The 20,773-nt window shown below is 35.7% G+C and overlaps 2 protein-coding genes across 2 annotated transcripts; both read left to right on the top strand.

The window, feature by feature from the left end:
* Window positions 1–2,686: 2,686 nt before the first annotated feature.
* LOC138835494 (olfactory receptor 2G6) lies at window positions 2,687–3,637 on the top strand. Its single transcript, XM_070033993.1, has one exon. It carries the CDS (start codon window positions 2,690–2,692, stop codon window positions 3,635–3,637), a length of 948 nt encoding a protein of 315 aa, XP_069890094.1. The 5' UTR covers window positions 2,687–2,689.
* Window positions 3,638–16,881: 13,244 nt separating this feature from the next.
* LOC138835495 (olfactory receptor 14K1-like) lies at window positions 16,882–17,856 on the top strand. Its single transcript, XM_070033994.1, has one exon. The coding sequence runs from the start codon at window positions 16,882–16,884 to the stop codon at window positions 17,854–17,856; it is 975 nt and encodes a 324-aa protein (XP_069890095.1).
* Window positions 17,857–20,773: the final 2,917 nt, after the last annotated feature.

A 20,773-nucleotide genomic window follows, 5' to 3' on the forward strand; every position in this document is an offset into this window, starting at 1 on the left:
TTTTTTCAAATTACCTGATATAACAAAACACTTTTTCACTGGCTCTTTTGTCTTTTTGTTGTTGTTTTTCATGTTGTTTTTCATTGGACTCAGGGTCTGGGTCCTGTCCCTGAGCTCTTTTGCTCAAAACTAGCACTCTACCACTTTGAGCCACACCACCACTTCTGGTGTTCTGGTGGTTAATTGGAGATAAAGGGTCTTAAAGACTTTCCTTTCCCTGCTGGCTTTGAACTAGCTTAGATCTCAGCTTTCTGAGTAGTTTGGATTACAGGCATGAGCCATCAGCTCCTGGAATTTTGTCATTTTTAATATTGTACAACATACCGTCTTCAAAACTGATTTCATTAGATCATGATGGATTTTTAATTTATTTTTGCCAATCCTGGGGCTTGAACTCAAGGCCTGGGCTTTTGTGCTTATGAATAGCACTCTACCACTTGAGCCACAGTTCTACTTCTGGTCTTTTGTGGTTAATTGGAGAAAAAAGTCCTCATAAGCTTTCCTGCCTTGGCTGGGTTGGAACCAGGATTCTCAGATCTCAGCCTCCTGAGTATCTACGATTATAGGCATGAGCCACCAGCCTCTAGTCACAATGGATTTTTAAATATGTGTATGTCTCTATATATTTCTTGTAGAAAGAACAGACACAGATCTATCATTGTAATGTATTTTTAGGGCACACTACAGTATATTACATATAGACATGATATACAGCTCATCTCCTATGCTCCTTACATAGCCGCCACTTTGTAATTGTTGGGCCATTGGTCAAAAGACCCTGTCACAAGACCTCTAGGACTGGCAGAGAATACCAACTTTGGCAATAGGAAACTTGTTTCTCTTTTGAGTTTGGTCATTACATTTTCTACCTTAGACCACAGTACTAACACAGGAAGGTGCTATATATAAAGTAGTTTTCCCTAAACTTGTAGACCTTAAGAATCATAGGTATAGAAAAACTCATAGCTTCCTAGGATTTTTCCATTCCTTCTTAATCTACGATCACAATTCAGTAAAACTTTTGTTTGTATCCAGACAAATAACAGAAAGTTCAGGGAACTACTGTATCTAAACAATGGGAAGGAAAAAAAAGGTTCTAAGAAGGCTAAAAAGTAGATAATTTAGTTGGGTTAAAAAAGTACTGCCTTGTCAAGTCAAATGCTTGATGTCATACCAAACATAAAATAGATATAATCCAAAGGTTTATCCTTCAGAAATTTAAAAATCAAAATAGACAATATATTTATCTGAAGGAAAATGGAAATTGATGCTATGAAATGAAGTAATGCTGTTTTTAAAGCAGGCCTATAATCCAAAATGCATATATGTATATATGCTTATTTAACAATTTAGCATTTGTTACATTATCATTTGGGATTTTTTGTGTGTGTGTATCTGATATTCCGGGGGCTAGTGTGCTATCCTTGAGTTTTTTGTTTTTATTTTTTAACTTAAGCGTAGCATTCTACTACTTGACATAAAAGTTACTTGGACATAAAAGTTTCACAGACTTTTCCCCGTATATTCTGGCTTTGAACCACAATCCACATATTTTTGCTTCCTGAGTAGCTAGAATTATAGGTATGAATCACTAGCACCCAGCTATCATTTGAGAACTTTTAAATAGTAACAATGACCATAAAAAATTGTAATGTTCATTTCCATTTTATTTTTTCCTTGTATTTATCTTTAGTTGTGCAAAGGAGTTTCAACTTAACATGCCAGTTTATGAGTACAATGCATCTTGATCAATATCATCCCTTCAATCATCTTTTCTTTCAGTCTAAGGAAGTGTGTTTTTAATACATGCTATACTCCTGATTCATGTTGGATAATGACTTTATATGTGCAATTTCATTATCCATCTGCTTTAGTAACATGTTTTATTAATTTAATTTATATTTGGTTTCTTAGACAATTTTCTTTTGTACACATGAAGTTACTCTCCATTTTACACAGGCTGCATCATATTTTATTTGGTAAAAAATTGTTTTGATGAAATCAGATTGATAGTAAATTTATACATTTGTCAAGATTTTTATAACTATAAAATAAAACTTTTGTATCAAAAAGAACACTAAAACACTATGTTTTACTACATAAATACATAATTTTGATGTGTAAATATATAAATGAGAAATATGCAAAAACAGGTAAAGAATGACTAAATAGACTTTTCAAAAGACTTAAAGAACTAGGCATCAGTGCCTCGTGTCTGTAATCCCAGTTACTCAGGAGACTCAGTGGAAGCCCACACATAGAGGTAAGTCCCTGGGACTCTTATCTCCAATTAACTTATAAAAAAAAGCCATTAGTGGCATTGTGGCACTAGTGGTAGAGAGCTAGCCTCGAGGACAAAGAGGCTCAGGGACAGTGTCCAAGACTGGAGTTATATACAATAGACTCTCTCTCTCTGTCTCTCTGTCTCTGTCTCTGTCTCTGTCTCTCTCTCTGTCTTTCTGTCTCTCTCTGTCTCTGTCTCTCTCCTCTCTCTGTATATCTATGGTAAAATAGAAGGAGGGGGATTTCATGTCAATGGACATCTAGTCAGGAAACTATTATAGATCATTTAATATTGTCAATGGAATATTTAAGCACAATAGCCTCAGTAGACAACAGATTATCAATGTTTTCCTCATTACCTTCTTTGTCAGAAATATTAATTGTATGGTGAACAAAACTGCAGGAAATGGAAGAAGGCAATAACAGCTCTCAAAAAGGATTTCTTCTCCTGGGATTTTCAGATCAACCTCTGCTTGAGAGCTTCCTTTTTGTTATCATTTTGCATTTTTACATCTTGAACATCCTGGGGAATTCTGCCATCATATTAGTGTCTCTCCTGGACCCGAAGCTTCACACTCCTATGTATTTCTTTCTCAGTAATCTCTCCTGTGTGGACATCTGTTTTACCACTAGTGTGGCCCCACAGTTGCTGGTTACCATGAACAGAAAAGACAAGAGCATGAGTTACGGTGGCTGTGTAGCCCAGCTCTATGTAGCCATGGGGTTGGGTTCGTCCGAATGTGTTCTCTTGGCAGTGATGGCTTACGATCGCTATGCTGCGGTTTGCCAACCATTGCGTTACACAGCCATTATGCACCCCAAGCTCTGTACATGCCTGGCCAGCACAGCCTGGCTCAGTGGCCTGGTCACTTCCTTGATCCAGTGCTCTCTGACTGTGCAACTGCCTCTTTGTGGTCACCGCAAACTGGACCATATTTTCTGTGAGGTACCTGTGCTCATCAAACTGGCTTGTGTGGACACAACTTTCAACGAGGCAGAACTCTTTGTGGCCAGTGTGGTCTTTCTAATTGTCCCCGTGTCCCTCATCCTGGTCTCCTACGGCTTTATAACTCAAGCTGTGCTGAAGATCAAATCAGCTGCAGGGCGCAAAAAGGCTTTTGGGACATGTTCATCTCATCTGGTTGTGGTCATTATTTTCTATGGGACCATCATCTTCATGTACCTTCAACCAGCCAAAAGTAGGTCCAAAAACCAGGGAAAGTTTGTCTCTCTTTTCTACACCATAGTCACTCCACTTTTAAACCCTATTATCTATACTCTGAGAAACAAAGACGTGAAAGGAGCCTTGAGGGCAATGTTGAAGGGAAGTGTTTGGGGGTCAGAAACCTTATGAGCTGCTGCCCAGCAATCATGGATTATTTGCACTATTTCTGTACAACATCAGTAAGCTTATTAAAAGAACCCTTTATTCTAAACCATAGAAAGCACAATGATGTTTCTTTGTTCCTAATCTTCTTCTCATTCTCTAGAATCTATGGTGTAGCTACAAACATCCTTTTGCTCTTTCTCAATAATGTCATTCACTTGAATGTTCTTTTATCACTGTCTGATGCTATGGCCCAGTTGATAAATTTCCTTTTAATTACTGAAAAAGAAGTATGTATATTTCAAAATATATTTATTTTGAATAATACATTTTTGATGCTAGGTTTGTCTGTTTTTGCTCAATATTTTGCTACAATATGAATACATTAATAGACATACTATATACTATTTTCCCTTATTATTGTTATTAAATACTTTCTCTCTTGGTCTCAAGTTTGATATTGCTCATGATATATTATTATAACTCTACCAGTTTTCTTTTAAATCTGTCCTTTTAATTTTGTCCATTTACATTTCTATTTAAATAACATCTATCTTATACAGGAATAATTGCACATTAAATTTTGTCAAGTTTGATTTTTTTTCTTTACAGTATTTACTTCATTAATATATTTATTTTTTAATTTAAGTATTTTGTCTCAAAGTACAATAATAAAATATAAGATGTACGTTGATCTTTTGGTACACATATACAATTTAATGCAATTGAATTTAATTTTATGTTTATAATATGTGTACATGATTATTGAATACATATGTAATTACATGAACTTTTACATCCCATATGTAATATGTATATTATTTTTGTATATAACAAAATGTATATGTATATAACCATGTGTATATAAGTATATGCATATATATGCAATATCCACTATTATAGAAATTACTATATAATTTATGTTATATGTAAATATATGTGTATATAAATACTATTATATGTAATTTAACTAACTTACATATAATTTAACCAACTATAATTTAGCTAATTTACATGCAATTTCTCTTTCTAGTGTAAATTTCCACGGACCAACATTGTTCCATTTTCTCCCAGAGCATAGCCTTACTAAAGACTGCCACTGTTACCTTATTTTCACTACATGCAGTTTTTACATTCTACATATAGATGAAAGTATGTAGTATTATACATTTAATGTGTGGACATTTCAGTTTGTGTAATACCTTCTAGGTCCATATATACTATTATAAATGATGGGATTTCCTTTTGATTATATATCTTAAAGACTTCAATAATTATGTTTATAATTATATCTATACTCATTTGTATATTATAACACAATTTATAATAGTCAAGGTATATGCTCATATATTTACAGTAGAATAGTTTTTACTCCGTTTATTTTTAATGTGATGATTAGATATTTGGATGAGCATCTGTTCTGTACTGTTTGCTTTCCATTTGACCCATGTGTCCTGTGCATATTTTCACCTTCAAATAATCTTCATTTGCAAAGCTACATTGAGTCATACAGAATCCTAGGTGGACAGATTATTGAGGGAAATTATTTCTGTCTATTGCTTTGATGTCATTTCTATCTAAGAAAAGTAAGGGTTCTTGTAAATAATAAAATTGGATTTTCTGGCTGATTATTAATTTATCTATTTATTCAATTTGATTCTGATGCATCTTATAATCAATTTCATTCTGCTTTTAATGGCTAAGATTTTAAGCTTCCTGGACCTGAAGATTTTTATTTGAACCTAATTTTTAAAATTTACAACTGTTCCATTACCATAGTTCTATATACTCAAATGAAAAAGTCGGTTCACAGATTACTGAGGTTCTGTCTCTCTTTAGAATGTTTTCCTTTACCAGTTTTTATTTTCTGATTTAGTTGTATAGTGATATCTCTTTATATTTATTCTGATTATTATTTTCAATTAATGTTGAACTTATCAATTCTAGATTTCTAGGTTTTGTGCTTTTAATTTCCTTACATCTTCGGATTGCATTTACATTTTAACTAAAGTCTTTAAACACAGTTACTCCAGCTGGTTTATGTTCTGTCTTCCATCTTTGTCATTTTTATATCCATTCATACTGATTGAAATTCCCTTTTCCATATGTAGTGGGAATATGTACTATGAATGCCCACAAGTCCATTGAGTGATAAATTGTGTTTACACACAGTATAGACTATTCATAAAATTCATAATGTTATTTTGCAATAAAAAGAACTGCAATGTTGAGGCATACTACAGCATGGGGAACATGAAAATAAGTGAAATAAAACAGCAAAATGCCTACATGATAATCCTGTAGCATATATAAACATGTCCATTTCAGGGACATGAATTAGATTAATGGTTACTTGGTAGCCTGATGGTGATTCTAGAAACATTCTCTAAGCAATACTACTTTAACAGAACTTCTGACAGTGTTCAAAATAATAAAAATTGGTTTGAAAGTCAAATTTCTTTTTTGATCAAAGTGTGGTTTCCAATCAATGCCCAACATAACCCTAAAGTTGTGGATCCAAATGGTATGATGGAAAGTAAGTACTGATTAATTATGAGTCACAATTAAAAATGGGTATTTGTTATGTTCTTGAGCTTTGAGAGAAATGTTACCCAGGGAGTTTTCACAGTTACTCCTTATCTAGTTGAAGAAATACCTTTATTTTTCCCCTAATTTTTAAGTTTGTTTCTCTACATATAATTACTAGATTTTTTCAACCTACACATTAATATCTTGTTTCTATTCATTTTAGTTTGAGAGTTGACTTCTGCATATCAAATATGGGTCATTACATTCTACTATAATCATGTATTAGTAGCAATTTTTTACAGCTCTTTGGAATTATTAATATAATCCATGAATAGATCAATAGAATCCAGCCTTTCCAATCTATCCATCATTTATTTTCCTCTCTTCTCCCTGCACTAGCTAGGATTTCCAGTATAACACAGAGTAGAATTAGTAACAGGGGCACCTTTGCCTTTACTTTTATTTTAGGATAATAATCTAATTTCTCAAATTATCTGTTTGTTTGGCAGTGGAATTATGTATTGCTGTTTTCAGTGTTATAACATTCATTCCTCCGACTACAAGTTTGTTAAAGAGAATTTTAAAGCCATGAATGAATAATAAATAATTTTATCTGTCATGATATTCTTTATATTTGTACTAACTTAATTCAAGGGCAACATAGAAACTTTACTCCTGTGTAAATCCATTTGCTACTTCTTTCTTTTGATAATGTAATAAAGTTGCATTATGTGTTATGAATTAATGCATGCTATATTATATATGTTTTATATATAATTACATATTAATAAATATTGAGATAAAATATATTTATAAAGCCTGTTATATAATCCTTTCCTTTCAGTTTGGCAAACATGTATTCTTAGCTATTATCTGAACTTTTTTCTATTCTTTTTTTCTTGATTGTGGGGCTCGAACTCAGGGCCTGGGCTCTGTCCCTGAGCTTTTTCACTCTACAATACTAGTAAATACATGTTTTCAACTACTATAATCTTGGTCCTAGTTTTATAAAGGATACCATTAAAGCTGATATTAAAATAGCCAGGCTAAACCTCTATTCTTTCTAGCTCTGTGCATTGTGTCAGGCCCTAAACTTATTGAAACTGAAACAACACAGATTGTAGGTCTTGACTTTATTGTCTAGAACCATATGGTCTTTGGGGTCTGTAGGGTACTGTGTCTCTACAAAAGACATATATATATATATATATATATATATATATATATACACACACACATATATTTAACAAAAAGTAAAATTATCTAAGTTACATTTTTACTCGGTAGGGAATAACTTTTGACTCTAAAATAAAAGGCATTCTTAATATAAAGGACAATTGGGGAAATGGCTATGTTATACAGGATTTAAATTACAGCCTTGAAGTATTAACAGAGTCCCTTTTAGAGGCAATTAATTACCTGACTTTAAACTCTTCTTGGAGTAAATCAGAAAACAAGAAAAAGCTTCTTGAACTGAAAAGTGTAATGACAGCTAACCTGACCATGAAAATTCAGATTTAGATAAGCCTTTCTTTCTATATATGACTATGATGGAGGACATGATGGTAAAAGTTTGTATTGATAGTTGGAGAAATATTCTGCAAAAAAATCTGCTTATTTTTCAAAACCATTAGATGCAACACATTTGGATTCACATTTCAAAATTAAAACACATTTCTCCAAAGTTCTTTCTATAAAAACAGCCATATTGATCAAGGAGTAAATAATTTTATACTTATGAGTCATTAAAGGATTTAAAATCAACCCCTGAGAGGTGTTCAGTACCAAAGTTAAACCTCATCCTTAAAGCATAGTTGTAAATGGAAAATTCTTATTTAAAATAGAAAACAACCAGATATAGGTGCCATCTTTATAGTTGATATCAAGCGAGTAGGCTGTTTATGTAATATAGGTATATATTAAATCTACGTATTTTGAAATTCTGCTAATATTTTATTATTTCATTAAAATCCAATTCAGTATCTGTATAGGAAATACTGTTTTCTCTTCACTCATGCCTTTGACTTCTCTCTTAATTAATAGAATAGCTTGATATCTTCTGATCCTGAACATCTCCTTGTCCTGATAGGGACAACCTGTCAACTAAATTTCCTTACAACTCTATTTCTCCTATCACCTCCTAAATTAAATAGAAAAAAAACTTTTCCAGACTGGATCAGCAGTCCACTCTTAGCATGAAACGGTGTTACATGTAAAAGATGTAAAAGATGGACCGTCCATCTTCTGTACTACTCCTCTTAGATTAAATGGAGTCAACATCATTTTGAGAGCAAATGAAGCAGGATAGGTTGATGAGGTCTTAGGGGAAATACTGTTTTCCACAAATATTAAAAGGACCATAAATTGGACATTATTGGCTGATGCCTATAATCCTAGCTACTCAGAAAGCTGCAATCTGAGGATTGCAGTTCAAAGCCAGCCCTTGCTTCCTGTGACTCTTATCTCCAATTAATCAGCAAAAAGCCAGAAGTGGATCTGTGGACTGAAATGAGGGAGCACTAGCCTTGAGCACAAAAGCTCAAGGACAGCACCCAGGCTCTGAGTTCAAGACCCAGAATAGGTACAAATTTACTTTTAAAAAAGGTAATTAAGGCCAGGTGCTGGTGTTCATGCCTGTAATCCTAGCTATTCAGGAGGCTGAGATCTGAGGATCACAGTTCAAAGCCAGCCCTGGCAGGAAAGCTGTGAAACTCTTATCTCCAATAAACCACCAGAAAACTGAGAGTGGCGCTGTGGCTCAAGTGGTAGAGTACTTGCCTTGAGCTGAAGAGCTCAGGAACAGCCCAATTCAAGCCCTATGACCAACAAAAAAAGAAAAGTAATTTAAGGAGATTTTTAGAAATTTTCATTGTGACACAAAGGGATTCAGAAAAATAGTAAATAATAATCCTTTATACATATTTATACTTATAATAAACACATACACATGTAGCTTTTGTTTACATATTTTATGAAACAAATCTAAATTCATAAATCCAATACATTATCACTGTAAGTCATGATTTGCTCAGTTTTACCTATTAAGTTCAATACAGGAAATAGTTTAAAACCATCCAACCAACCAAGAAGTTCAGATGTGTTTGGTCAAATATTACCATACCCTCAATCAAACAAGAATATAACAAAGACATATTTGACAGTAAAATATTTATACTATTTGAATATTCAAATAGTTGTATAGTTGTTTTGTAAAGTTCACTTTGAGGATTTGGGCATAGTTGTGTGTCTCTAGTTCCCTTACGGTGGGTGTTCTGCTTACAGATGAGTTTCAGATTATTTCTTGTGATGCAGATTTCTCAAACTCAACAAATAATTTTTACATAGTATAACAATATGCTAATATCTTTTGTATAAAAATGAGGAAATGCTTTTGTTTTGTGTTGGTGTGTACATATTTGTCTGCTAAAGGCAAATTAGATGATGATTATGCATGAAAAACTAAAATAAAATTTAAAAACTCAGAAGCACCAAAAGTTTTATGCACATATATTTATAAGGGCTGTTTAGAAATAGAATAAGCATGTGATAAAATATTTGGAGACAGCCAGGGGTCGGTACAAGCCTGTAACCCTACCTTCTCAGGAGGCTAAGCTCTGGGGATCATGGTTCAAAGCCAGCTCAGGTAGGAGAGTCCATGAGACTATCTTTTTTTTTTTTTGGTCGGTTGTGGGGTCTGAGTGCTGTCCCTGTGTCCTTCAGCTCAAGGAGAGTGTTCTACCTCTTGAGCCACAGTGCCACTTGCAGTTTTCTGAGTTTTTTTTTTTTTGGGGGGGGTCCGGTCGTGGGGCCTGAACTCTGGGCCTGGGCACTGTCCCTCAGCTCTTCAGCTCAAGGCTAGCGCTCTACCACTTGAGCCACAGTGCCATTTCTGGCTTTATTTTTCTTTTTGCTTATGTGGTGCTGAGGAATCGAACCCAGGGCCTCATGCATGCAAGGCAAGCGCTCTACCACTGAGCTACTTTCCCAGCCCCTGTCTGAGTATTTTTATTGGAAATAAGAGTCTCCCAGACTTTCCTACCTGGGCTGGCTTTGAACTGTGATTCTCAGATTTCAGCCTTCTGAATAGGATTATAGGCATGAACCACCAGCACCCAGCTGTGTGAGACTCTTATCTCCAATTAACCACCAGAAAACTGGAAGTGGCACTGTGGCTTAAGTGGTAGAGTGCTCATCTTGAGCTGAAGAGCTGAGGGACATCACCCAGGCCCAGAGTTCAAGCCCCACAACTGACAAAAAAAAAAAAAAAATATATATATATATATATATGTATATATATTAGGAGATAAAATGATCATGCTAATAAAAGCCCTTTCCATAAAAATTTAACATTTATAATAGAACAAAATATGGTTGAAACAGTAGTTTTACAAAACCAAAGTGTTTTTAAGGAAAATAGAGTAAATATCTTAGTTACTAGGAAGTTTGTTGTTACTGTACTCTGCTGAGTTTGAGCCAAAGATTTTTATTAACAAAAAAACCATATTGTTTGAAACTCATTTGAAACTCAAATGTGTATTTCATGTTTAATTGGGTGATTTTTGTGAGGAATCAAGCTTTTCAGAGCTGCTCCTCTCAAAGTTATAATTTTTCCTTCCATAATAAGTTAAATTATATATGCAACTATTGACATATCAGTTTTGTGAATGCATTATTTACAGAAGTATTTATTTTATTTTATTTTATTTTATTTTATTTGAGAACATACTGTACAGAGGGGTTACAATTACATGGGCAGGATAATGCATACATTTCTTACCAAGCATTGCAGCCTCCTCCTTTGTTTACCCTTCACCTCCCTTCCCAGCCTCCCCCCTCCCCTCCCCAATCATACCTCCTCCCCCCCCACACCGACATTGTAAAGCTGGTTTTGACATGACATTTTGTACTTCTCATTGTTGCAACAGGTCCACCTGAATCCTTAAACGACTTGTTTGTCCCCATCTCCTCCACATGTTATACTGACATCAAATATAGTGAAAGCAGGGGTTACACTGTGGGGGAGGGACATACAAAGCAACAAAGAAATAATCTTATAAATGCGTTAGAAACACATGCATGAAAGAAACGAAAACATTAAAATACATATTTAAGGGTTCATTTTCCTAACATCACATTATCTGACCTTTTCCGCTTGACTCATACCTATACTAGATATTGCAAATAAGGGAAACCATGGGACCTATGTTTCTTTGGGCCTGGCTTACTTCACTTAATATAATTTTTTCCAAGCCTTTCCATTTCCTAACAAATGGGGAAATGTCATTCTTTCTGATGGAGGCATAGAATTCCATTGTGTATATATACCACATTTTCTTGATCCATTCATCTACTGAGGGGCATCTGGGTTGGTTCCATATCTTAGCTATGGTAAATAATGCTGCAATAAACATAGTTGTGCTGGTAGCTTTAGTGTAGTCTTTTTTGTAAACATTAGGGTAAATGCCCAAAAGTGGGATTGCTGGGTCATAGGAGAGTTCTATGTGAAGTCTTTTGAGGAACCTCCATACTGCTTTCCAAAGTGGTTGAACAAGTTTACATTCCCACCAACAATGAAGTAAGGTTCCTTTCTGTCCACATCCCCTCCAGCATCTGTTGTTGTTAGAGTTCTTGATTTTTGCTGTTCTAACTGGAGTGAGGTGATATCTCAATGTTGTTTTGATTTGCATTTCTTTTATGGCTAGGGATACCACCCAACAACAAATCCTCAAAGAAACAACTGCCCAATAAATAAGTGGGCGAAAGACTTAAAGAGAAGCTTCTCTGAAGAAGAAAGAAGGATGGTCAATAGACACATACAGAAGTATTTTTAAATTTACATTTATAAATAGTACAAATAGTACAAATGAATAGCACAAATTTTTAATACAAAAAGTTTATATCTTCTTCCTGAATGCCATCCTTTGTTATTTAGAACTGAATCTGAATTTCTATCTATCTCCAATTAACCATCAGAAAACTAGAAGTGGTTTTGTGGCTCAAAATGTTAGAGCACTAGCCTTAATTTAAAAAAGCTCAGGGACAGCACCCAGGCCCTACGTTCAAGCCCCACAACCAACCAAAACAAATAATTACATGATGAAAACCATTATCTAAATTTATTTGTTTACTCAAACAGTTTTATATAGGAGTTTCAATTATATTTAAATTTCTCTTTTTCTTTTTTTTTATTGTGAAAATACCATACAGAGGGGTTACAATTACATGGGCAAGGTATTGAGTACATTTCTTATCAAGCATTGTTGCCTCCTCCTTTGTTTCCCCTTCATATCCCTTCCCATCTCCTGCCTCCCCCAGTCCCCCCATCCCTCACCCTCCAGCCAGAGTTGTAAAGTTTGTTTCGACATAACGACTTGTACATCTCATTGTTGCAATGGGTCCACCTGTATCCCTATTTAAACGATTTGTTTTTTCCCTTCCCCTCCACAAATTATACCAACATCAAATACAGCAAGATAAGGATTCAAATGGTTTTTCTTTCTTGGGAGTATTTCTAACATATTTATGAGATGATTTCTTTGTTGCTTTTTATGTGCCTCCCCCACAGTATAACCCCTTTTTTTACTGTATTTAAATTTCTATATATATCATCTATCTATCTATCTATCTATCTATCTATCTATCTATCTATCTATCTATCTATCTATCTATCTGTCTATCTATCTATCTATCTATCTATCTATCTATCTATCTATCTATCTATCTATCTATCTATCTATCTATCTATCTATATGAACTGAAATTGAAGTGTCACAAAGTTAAAACATAAGAATAAATTGTTAAATTACAGTAGAACTCAAGTTGCACTGGCAGTGCATGGTGGTTTTCTGGTCAGGAGGCAGGTAAACCCTCAGTGATCTTACAGGAAAAGCCACTGCAGGAGCACTAGGTAAGAGGGAAGAGGTCAGGGCCAGGCTGCACACATTGATGATCATAGTGAATAAGGCTCCATGAAGAACTGTATCATGGTCCCCATGAGAATTGTTTGTCCTCAGTCCATTGTTTCCCAGAGGGTGATGCAGCGTGAAGTGAAAATTATTTCAACCTCATTAAAAAGTGGATTTCAATCAACCTAAAATGCCCTGACTTTCTCTCCTACCTTATGGGTAATAGAGGATCTCTATAGATAAAAGAGCATCTCAGCATTTATAATGTGTTGGAGCTGTGTCAATACTGAGACTTCATGAGATTGTAAGAAAATACAATCTTATGAACATACACAGAAGTCTTTATTACATGTAAGAAATTTCCACCAAGAAGTTGATCCAGGTAAAATCTGAATTTACTTTGAAGTGTTTATCTTAGAAACTCATAAAAATGTTTTTTCTACATTGCATTATTATATGGGGTATAATGTGATAATTTTAGATAATGTTATGCCTTCATACAATGTTTAACGTCAATTCAGGGTATTTAGCATTTCTTCCTGAGACACTGTGGTCATTTCTTGGTGTAAGAAGCAACTCAGAGTCCTCTCTTTTACTCTGGAGTTTGCCACAATGAAACTGGCACCCATGTTAGAAGATTAATTTATGATATTTGATCTGGTGCCCTGTAGGATTGATGGTGTATACTATATTTTAATTTGACCTGAATCTAAAATTATTAATGCTTAAAATAAGAAAATAAAAGCCACTTGCAAATCCTCACAACAAAAATTAGTTTTAGCATTAAATAGTCATCTTTCATAGAGAATAATAACTTTACACAAGAAGTAATTGAAGATAGCTGAGGGCTGTCTTTACCCATTACTTAGTGTGGGCAGAAGCCTTACTTTTAAGATGGCTAACCCTCTTTTACCATGCATAAAATGGGGATGAGTCCAGTATTTGTGATAGGACTGTTATGGGGCTTTACAGGGAATGAAATACAATATTAAGAATCACTCTTGAAAGTGTCTTGAATAGTCACTGAATTTGATCAATTAAAAAAAAATTGAATCAAAGACAGTAAAAGAGGTTCAATTAAGAGTCAGGTACCAGTAAGAGTAAGGGAAGCCAAAAGAGCGGGTGAAAGGAGGTAAATGTGATCAAAGTACATTACATTCACGGATGGACAAATTAAACCTGTTGCAAGTATTTTTTAAAAAGTAGAGGGAAGCGAGGTGGTGGTGGCTCACTCCCGTCATCTTAGTTACTCAGAGGCTAAGATGTGAGATCACCTTTCAAAGCCAGATGGACCAGTCAAGTCTGTGGGACTCTTACCTCCAATAAACTACTCATCAAAAGCCAGAAGTGGCACTGTGGCACTAGCCTTGACCAAAAAGAAGCTCAGAGACAGAACTTAGGCTCTGAGTTCAAGCCCTAGAACCCACACACACACACACACACACACACACACACACACACAAACACACACAAACACACACATACACACACATATGCAGGGAAGATAAAGGAGAGAGATGGAGGTGAGTTGATTGGGTCAAATTGTATGTGAGTATGGAAATAACATTGAATTCCCTTAATACAACTAAGATATACTAATATTTTTAATATAATGCTTCATATCTTACTGTACATTCCACAGGAATGTAAGGACTTCTTAATAATCTGTACCAGATATACTCCTCTAACTGAACAGTTGGGCTCTTGCCCACTTTAGTTAGCAAACTATTAACACCTTCAGGCCTTTCAAACGTGTGTGTGTGTGTGTGTGTGTGTGTGTGTGTGTGTGTGTGTGTGTGTGTGTGAGTGAGTGTGTGTGTGTGTGTGTGTGTGTGTGTGTTTGTGTGTGCATGTGTGCGCATGCACGCTGATTCTGAGGCTTGAACTAAGTGCCTAAGCATTCTCCTTGAGGGTTTTTTGTTTCATTTTGTTTCTCTCAAGGCTAATACTCTAACACTTCAGCCACAGATCCACTTTTGGCTCCTGGTGTTTTTTTGGAAATAAGGGTCTCATGGACTTTCCTACCCTGGCTGCATTTGAACCATGATCCTCAAATCTCAGCCTCCTGAGTTGCTAAGATTACAGATGTAATCCAAAAGCACCTGGCTACATTATTTTATTCTTCAGAAAAATCATCTGTTCAAAATGTCCACTTGATGAGCCTTTCAATGATTAGATATGCTATCCGTTTCCTTGCTAGACTCTACACTACTGAGGGTGAAAGCAATTTTCTCATTTTGATATGTGTGCTCTCCCCCGGAGTCTAGGAGTCCTGAACTCTCTGCTGCCTCACCTAGAGCTGGTGTGAATTCCTCTCTCTACCACCTAAGAAGTCTTGGCAAGCTGGATGAATCTCAGTTGAGGTAATTAGCAAATATATTTTTAAGTAAAGTTTATTTTTAAATAAAGTCCGAGGATAAATGCCTAATTTATGATTAAAAATTTTTGTTTGACTAAAGTTATCCTGTATTATCTCCCAGAAAGAATTCTTATATGCCATGTTTTCCCACTCACTAAATGATTCATCTGTATCCATGGACGAATGTTTAGTCAGGGATGCATCTCACCAGTTCTGTAATTCTACTTAGTACAAATAACTAGTAATTCTGCTTACAATAAGTAACATTTTTTAGCATGTAGGATTTTGTGCTGTGTGCTTTCCTATCAATGATAATAATGCTGGATACCCACGTTGTGATTGTAATGGAGGGAAGGAAGAGAGAGGAAAGAGAATGAGAGAGACAGAGACACAGAGAGAGTCAGAGAAAGGGAGAGGGGATGTACATTAGTATATTTGTAAACAGACTTTTGGTTGGGAATGGTTAGTGTGGCTCATATCAGCTCCATATTTATAAACTGTTCATCATCCATAAATTATAAATTGTTCATCCTCCATAAATGTTATTACAGGGGCTGGGAAGTTGGCTCAGTGGTAGAGCACTTGCCTTGCATGCCTGAGGCCCTGGGTTCGATTCCTCAGCACCACATAAGCAAAAAGAAAAAAAAAAGCCGGAAGTGGTGCTGTGGCTCAAGTGGTAGAGCGCTAGCCTTGAGCTGAAGAGCTGAGGGACAGTGCCCAGGCCCAGAGTTCAGGCCCCACAACCGGACCCAACACATAAATGTTATTATACTGATGTAGTCACATAATTAGAAATCTCATTTTCAACTTTTTTATACATCTAGCTTTTTACCATCAGCTTTGTTATTCATTTGTAAAATTTATTTTTTTTATTTTTAAAATTCAAAATAGACAATATTTTTATTCTTGGCAAAATAAAATCAAACTTGCTTTACAAATTTATTATGCTATAACAATCATTTTATTTTTTTAAAAAATCAGTTAACAATTCAAGGTAAAGTTAATAGAGATTCAGACACAATTAGTAAATATAAGGCTCAATGAAAAATATTTTTTTCCATTTTTACTGTGTCTAATTGACCTAACACATAGGAGAAATGGCACTTTAGGGTCACAAAACTTTATCATATATTTAAGAAAGTAAAAGTGTAGTGGGCTGGGAAGGTGGCTCAGTGATAGAGTGCTTGCCTTGCATGCATGAGGCCCTGGATTTGATTCCTTAGCACCGGCAGAAAAGGCCAGAAGTGGTGCTGTGGTTCAAGTGGTAGAGTGCTAGCCTTGAGCTGAAAAGCTGAGGGACAGAGCCCAGGCCCACAACTGACAAAGAAAAAAGAAAAAAGAGAAAGTAAAAGTGTTTGTGTTTTATAAGTACAACATAGTTGAATTCTTATAGGAATGAATATGTTCTGTTAGACAAGAGGAAGAGCCTGCATACACTTCCTTCCTTGGGCTCACGTGAGGTAAATGCAGTGGACGCCATGACCAATCACACAGCACAGATGGACTTCTTCCTCACCCAGTTCTCTGACGACAAGCAGCTCCAGGTCTTCCATGGCTTTCTGTTCCTGCTGATCTACTTGGAGGCTCTCATGGGGAATCTCTTCATCTTCATCCTTGTCACAGTGGACCCGTGTCTTCACACTCCCATGTACTTCTTCCTGAAGAACCTGGCCTTCCTTGATGCGGGCCTCATTTCAGTCACTGTCCCAAACCTCATTCTGAACTCTTTTACCCATAGGAGCCTCATCTCTTTCCCAGGGTGTGTGTGTCAGCTCTTCTTGGTGATTCATTTTGTTAGTTCAGAGCTTTCCATACTGACTGCCATGTCGTATGACCGCTATGTGGCCATCTGTCACCCACTGCGGTATGATGTCATCATGAACAGGGGACTCTGTGTGCAGATGGTGGCTGTTTCTTGGATGTTTGGGAGCCTCTTTGGGGTCTTCTACTCAGCTGGAACTTTCTCTTTAGCATTCTGTGGCTCCAGAAGACTCGCACAGTTTTTCTGTGATGTCCCCTCTCTACTGAAGATTTCTTGCTCTAAGAGGCATGTCACTATTGATGTTAGTGTGGCCATTGCAATCCTATGGGGGCTGTTCTGCTTGGTGTGCATTGGGAATTCATATGTTTACATCTTCAGTACTGTGTTGAGAATGCCATCATTACAAGGCCGGTCCAAAGCCTTCTCCACCTGTGTGCCTCATCTCATAGTTGTGATTACATTTTTAATGACAGGTGCCATTGCTTATTTGAAGCCAGTCCCTGACTTCCCATGTCTTGCTGACTTTTTGATATCAGTTTTCTACTCTGTGATGCCTCCATCTTTGAACCCGATAATATACAGTCTGAGAAATAAGGAAATCAAAGTGTCTGTGTGGAAGCTTTTATGGAAGTTGCGTCATTATAAGGGTTATGGGGTAAACAATACACTCATATCTAGAAAGGTCTACTGATATGTTTATTTCATTATTTCCAGGAACTTTTTATACTCTCATAGGTTCTGAGTTCAATCATGTAACTAGTTCAATGTGTATTTTAAGCAAATATTTTGTTTAACAATTCTAGACTATGTTGAAAATGAACTATATAACTTGGGGGGTGGTAAGGAAAAACAGGGAAAGAGTGAAGGAAAGAATGACATTGTTCAAAAAGAAATATACTAATTACCTGACTTATATACTGTAACTATAACCCCTCTGTATATCACCATCATAATAATAAAAGAGTTTAAAAATTCTAGAATAAGACCAGATTGAAACAATTGGCATCCTAGGACCTATATAAGCTATTCACAAGCTCCATGACAGGCTTAAATACAAGAAAGCTATTTCAAGATTCTTAAAATCTGGGAATACATTGCATAACATTTTTAAAGGGCCTTGTACCTATCACACAGTTACACTACCACCAATCCACTAACCCAAACCCTATTTTGGCATTATAAATGAAATAATTTATATTTCATTCTCTAAATTTTTCTCACAGCTGAATAGATTATCATTTCTCTCTGTGTCTTTCTCTCTGTTACTCCCTCTCTTTGTGTGTGTGTGTGTGTGTGTGTGTGTGTGTGTGTGTGTGTGTGTGTGTTGAGTGCCTGTGTTCTACATTCTACAGATAAAATGGAATGGTATTGAATGATTTATATATATATATATATATATATATATAATGTATTATGTATAATGTATAATGCTGTCTCAAGTTAGGTCTACACTGATACATCCAAACCACTCTTCAAATGATTAAGAGTTATTTATTCTCCTTAAGTTTACTAGTCCTGTAAATTAGTCATCCACTACAAGCATTCATAGCTAACATTATTTCTGATATTCAGTGCTGTGTGAACTTTTGGAGTTAATTGGGTCCTGTTTTCCTCTCCTCGGAAGATCATTATTAAACAGAAATATCCCCTGAGCCAAAAGAAACAAATTACCAGAGACTTTGCTAGTGACTCAAGAAAAGGACCACATTATAGATAAAAGAGAATATGATTGAATCATTTTTAAAATATGTGGATGGGCCTCATATATCTGAAGACATAGGGAAATTTTTTTTTTGGTTGGTCATGGGGCTTGAACTCTGGGCCTGAGCACTGTCCCTGCACTCTTCAGCACAAGGCGAGCACTCTACTGCTTGAGCCACAGCACCACTTCTGGTTTTCAGGTGGTTTTTTGGAGATAAGAGTCTCACTGACTTTCCTGCCCACAGGCTAGCTTTGAATTGCGATCCTCAGATCTTAGCCTCCTGAGTAGATAGGATTACAGGCATGAGCCACTCCTGCCTGACTTGGGAAATTTTTTATGTCATCTTAAAGCTTTTATTTGGCAAAATTATTAAGAGAAAGCTTTGTCCTCATCTTTAGGTTAAAATTAATCCCTTTTTTTTTTTAGTCCCGTCGTGGGGCCTGTACTCTGGGCCTGGGTGCTGTCCCTCAGCTCTTCAGCTCAAGGCTAGCATGCTACCACTTGAACCACAGTACCACTTCCAGCTTTTTTTTCTGCTTATGTGGTGCTGAGGAATCGAACCCAGGGCCTCATGCATGCAAGGCAAGCACTCTACCACTGAGCCAACTTCCCAGCCCTAAAATTAATCCTTTACTGTGAATATGCTGTGGCTACTCACATCCTTGATCTTCTTATTCACAGTAGAATTACCTGATGATCTATAGTTGTTACTGTTGCTTTTAATAGAAAGAGAATTATAGTCAGAAGAATAACAGAGTATCAGTTCAAAATCTCATCTGTGTTTGGATGTGAAACAATTAGTTACTTTGTAAAAAGAGTGAGTCAATAAAACTAATAATTACTTTAAGAAAATAGAAAATTACAGAAAATCTCATTCCTTATAATATTTGCTGAATTTCAAGTATCCTGTGGAGATGGTATTTTTATATCAATCATTTCCTGGGTGACATGGTACATGCTGGTCATCTCAACTGCATGACAGGCTAAGATTGGAAGGATTGCTCTTACAGTTAAGCCCAAACATAAAAGCTTATGAGATTAATTCAGTAAAAACATCTGGGTCTAATGGTACTTGCCTGTCCTAATCAGCTATGCAGAAACTATTAATAGGAAATCACAGTCCAAACAATTCTTAGCATAAGGCAGGATGTCATCTCAAAATAAGCAGATTAAAAAAGCAAAGCATGGAAGCATAGCTCAAGTGATAGAGCACTTTATCTAGCAAGTGCAAAGCCCTGAGTTCTAACCCAGTACTACCCTCTGAAAAACAGATATAATGAGAACTGCAATATAAATCAAATTTGATAAATACTACTTTTTTCAGTTTATTTCACTTTTGTAACTGGTTATATTACAGAATTATTATGCTTAATGTTCATACTATATAAAAACTTTATAGCATGGCATAGGAGTTATAGGTAAATAATTTTAATAATTGTTTAAACAGTGGTCTTGAATTCTTGACATTTAATCATTTGAGTGAAAAATTTTAGCGAAATTATATTGTCTTGTACATTTGTATTTCCTATTGTCCTATGTTATATTTTGAACATGTTTGGATAAATCCTATTCAGGTTTTATTTATTTGTTTATTTGTTTAGTAAGCATTCTCTGTCTGTCTATATCTCTGTCACTCTTGGTACTGGGGCTTGAATTCAGGGCTTGGGTTTTGTCCCTGAATCTTTTTGTGCTCAAGGCTAGCGCTCTACCACTTGAGCCACTTGTTGGAGATAAGAGTCTCACAGACTTTCCTGCTCAGGCTGCCTTTGAACCGTGATCCTTTTATCTACTCAGAGAGGATAAACTGAATCAGTATGACAGAACTAACATTTTCAGCCTTGTGCTATACGTGAGCTCGGGGTTAGGACTATCAAAAATCTGTTGTAACTTTCAGGTCTGCATTTAC

Source organism: Dipodomys merriami, unplaced genomic scaffold (assembly GCF_024711535.1).
Source record: "Dipodomys merriami isolate MVZ:Mamm:240054 unplaced genomic scaffold, mDipMer1.0.p SCAF_24, whole genome shotgun sequence".
In the NCBI taxonomy this organism is placed as follows: Eukaryota; Metazoa; Chordata; class Mammalia; order Rodentia; family Heteromyidae; genus Dipodomys; species Dipodomys merriami.

What these genes read in the sequence shown, in the direction of transcription:
- LOC138835494 (XM_070033993.1), top strand. Translation starts at nt 2,690, where the DNA reads ATGGAAGAAGGCAATAACAGCTCTCAAAAAGGATTTCTTCTCCTGGGA.
- LOC138835495 (XM_070033994.1), top strand. Translation starts at nt 16,882, where the DNA reads ATGACCAATCACACAGCACAGATGGACTTCTTCCTCACCCAGTTCTCT.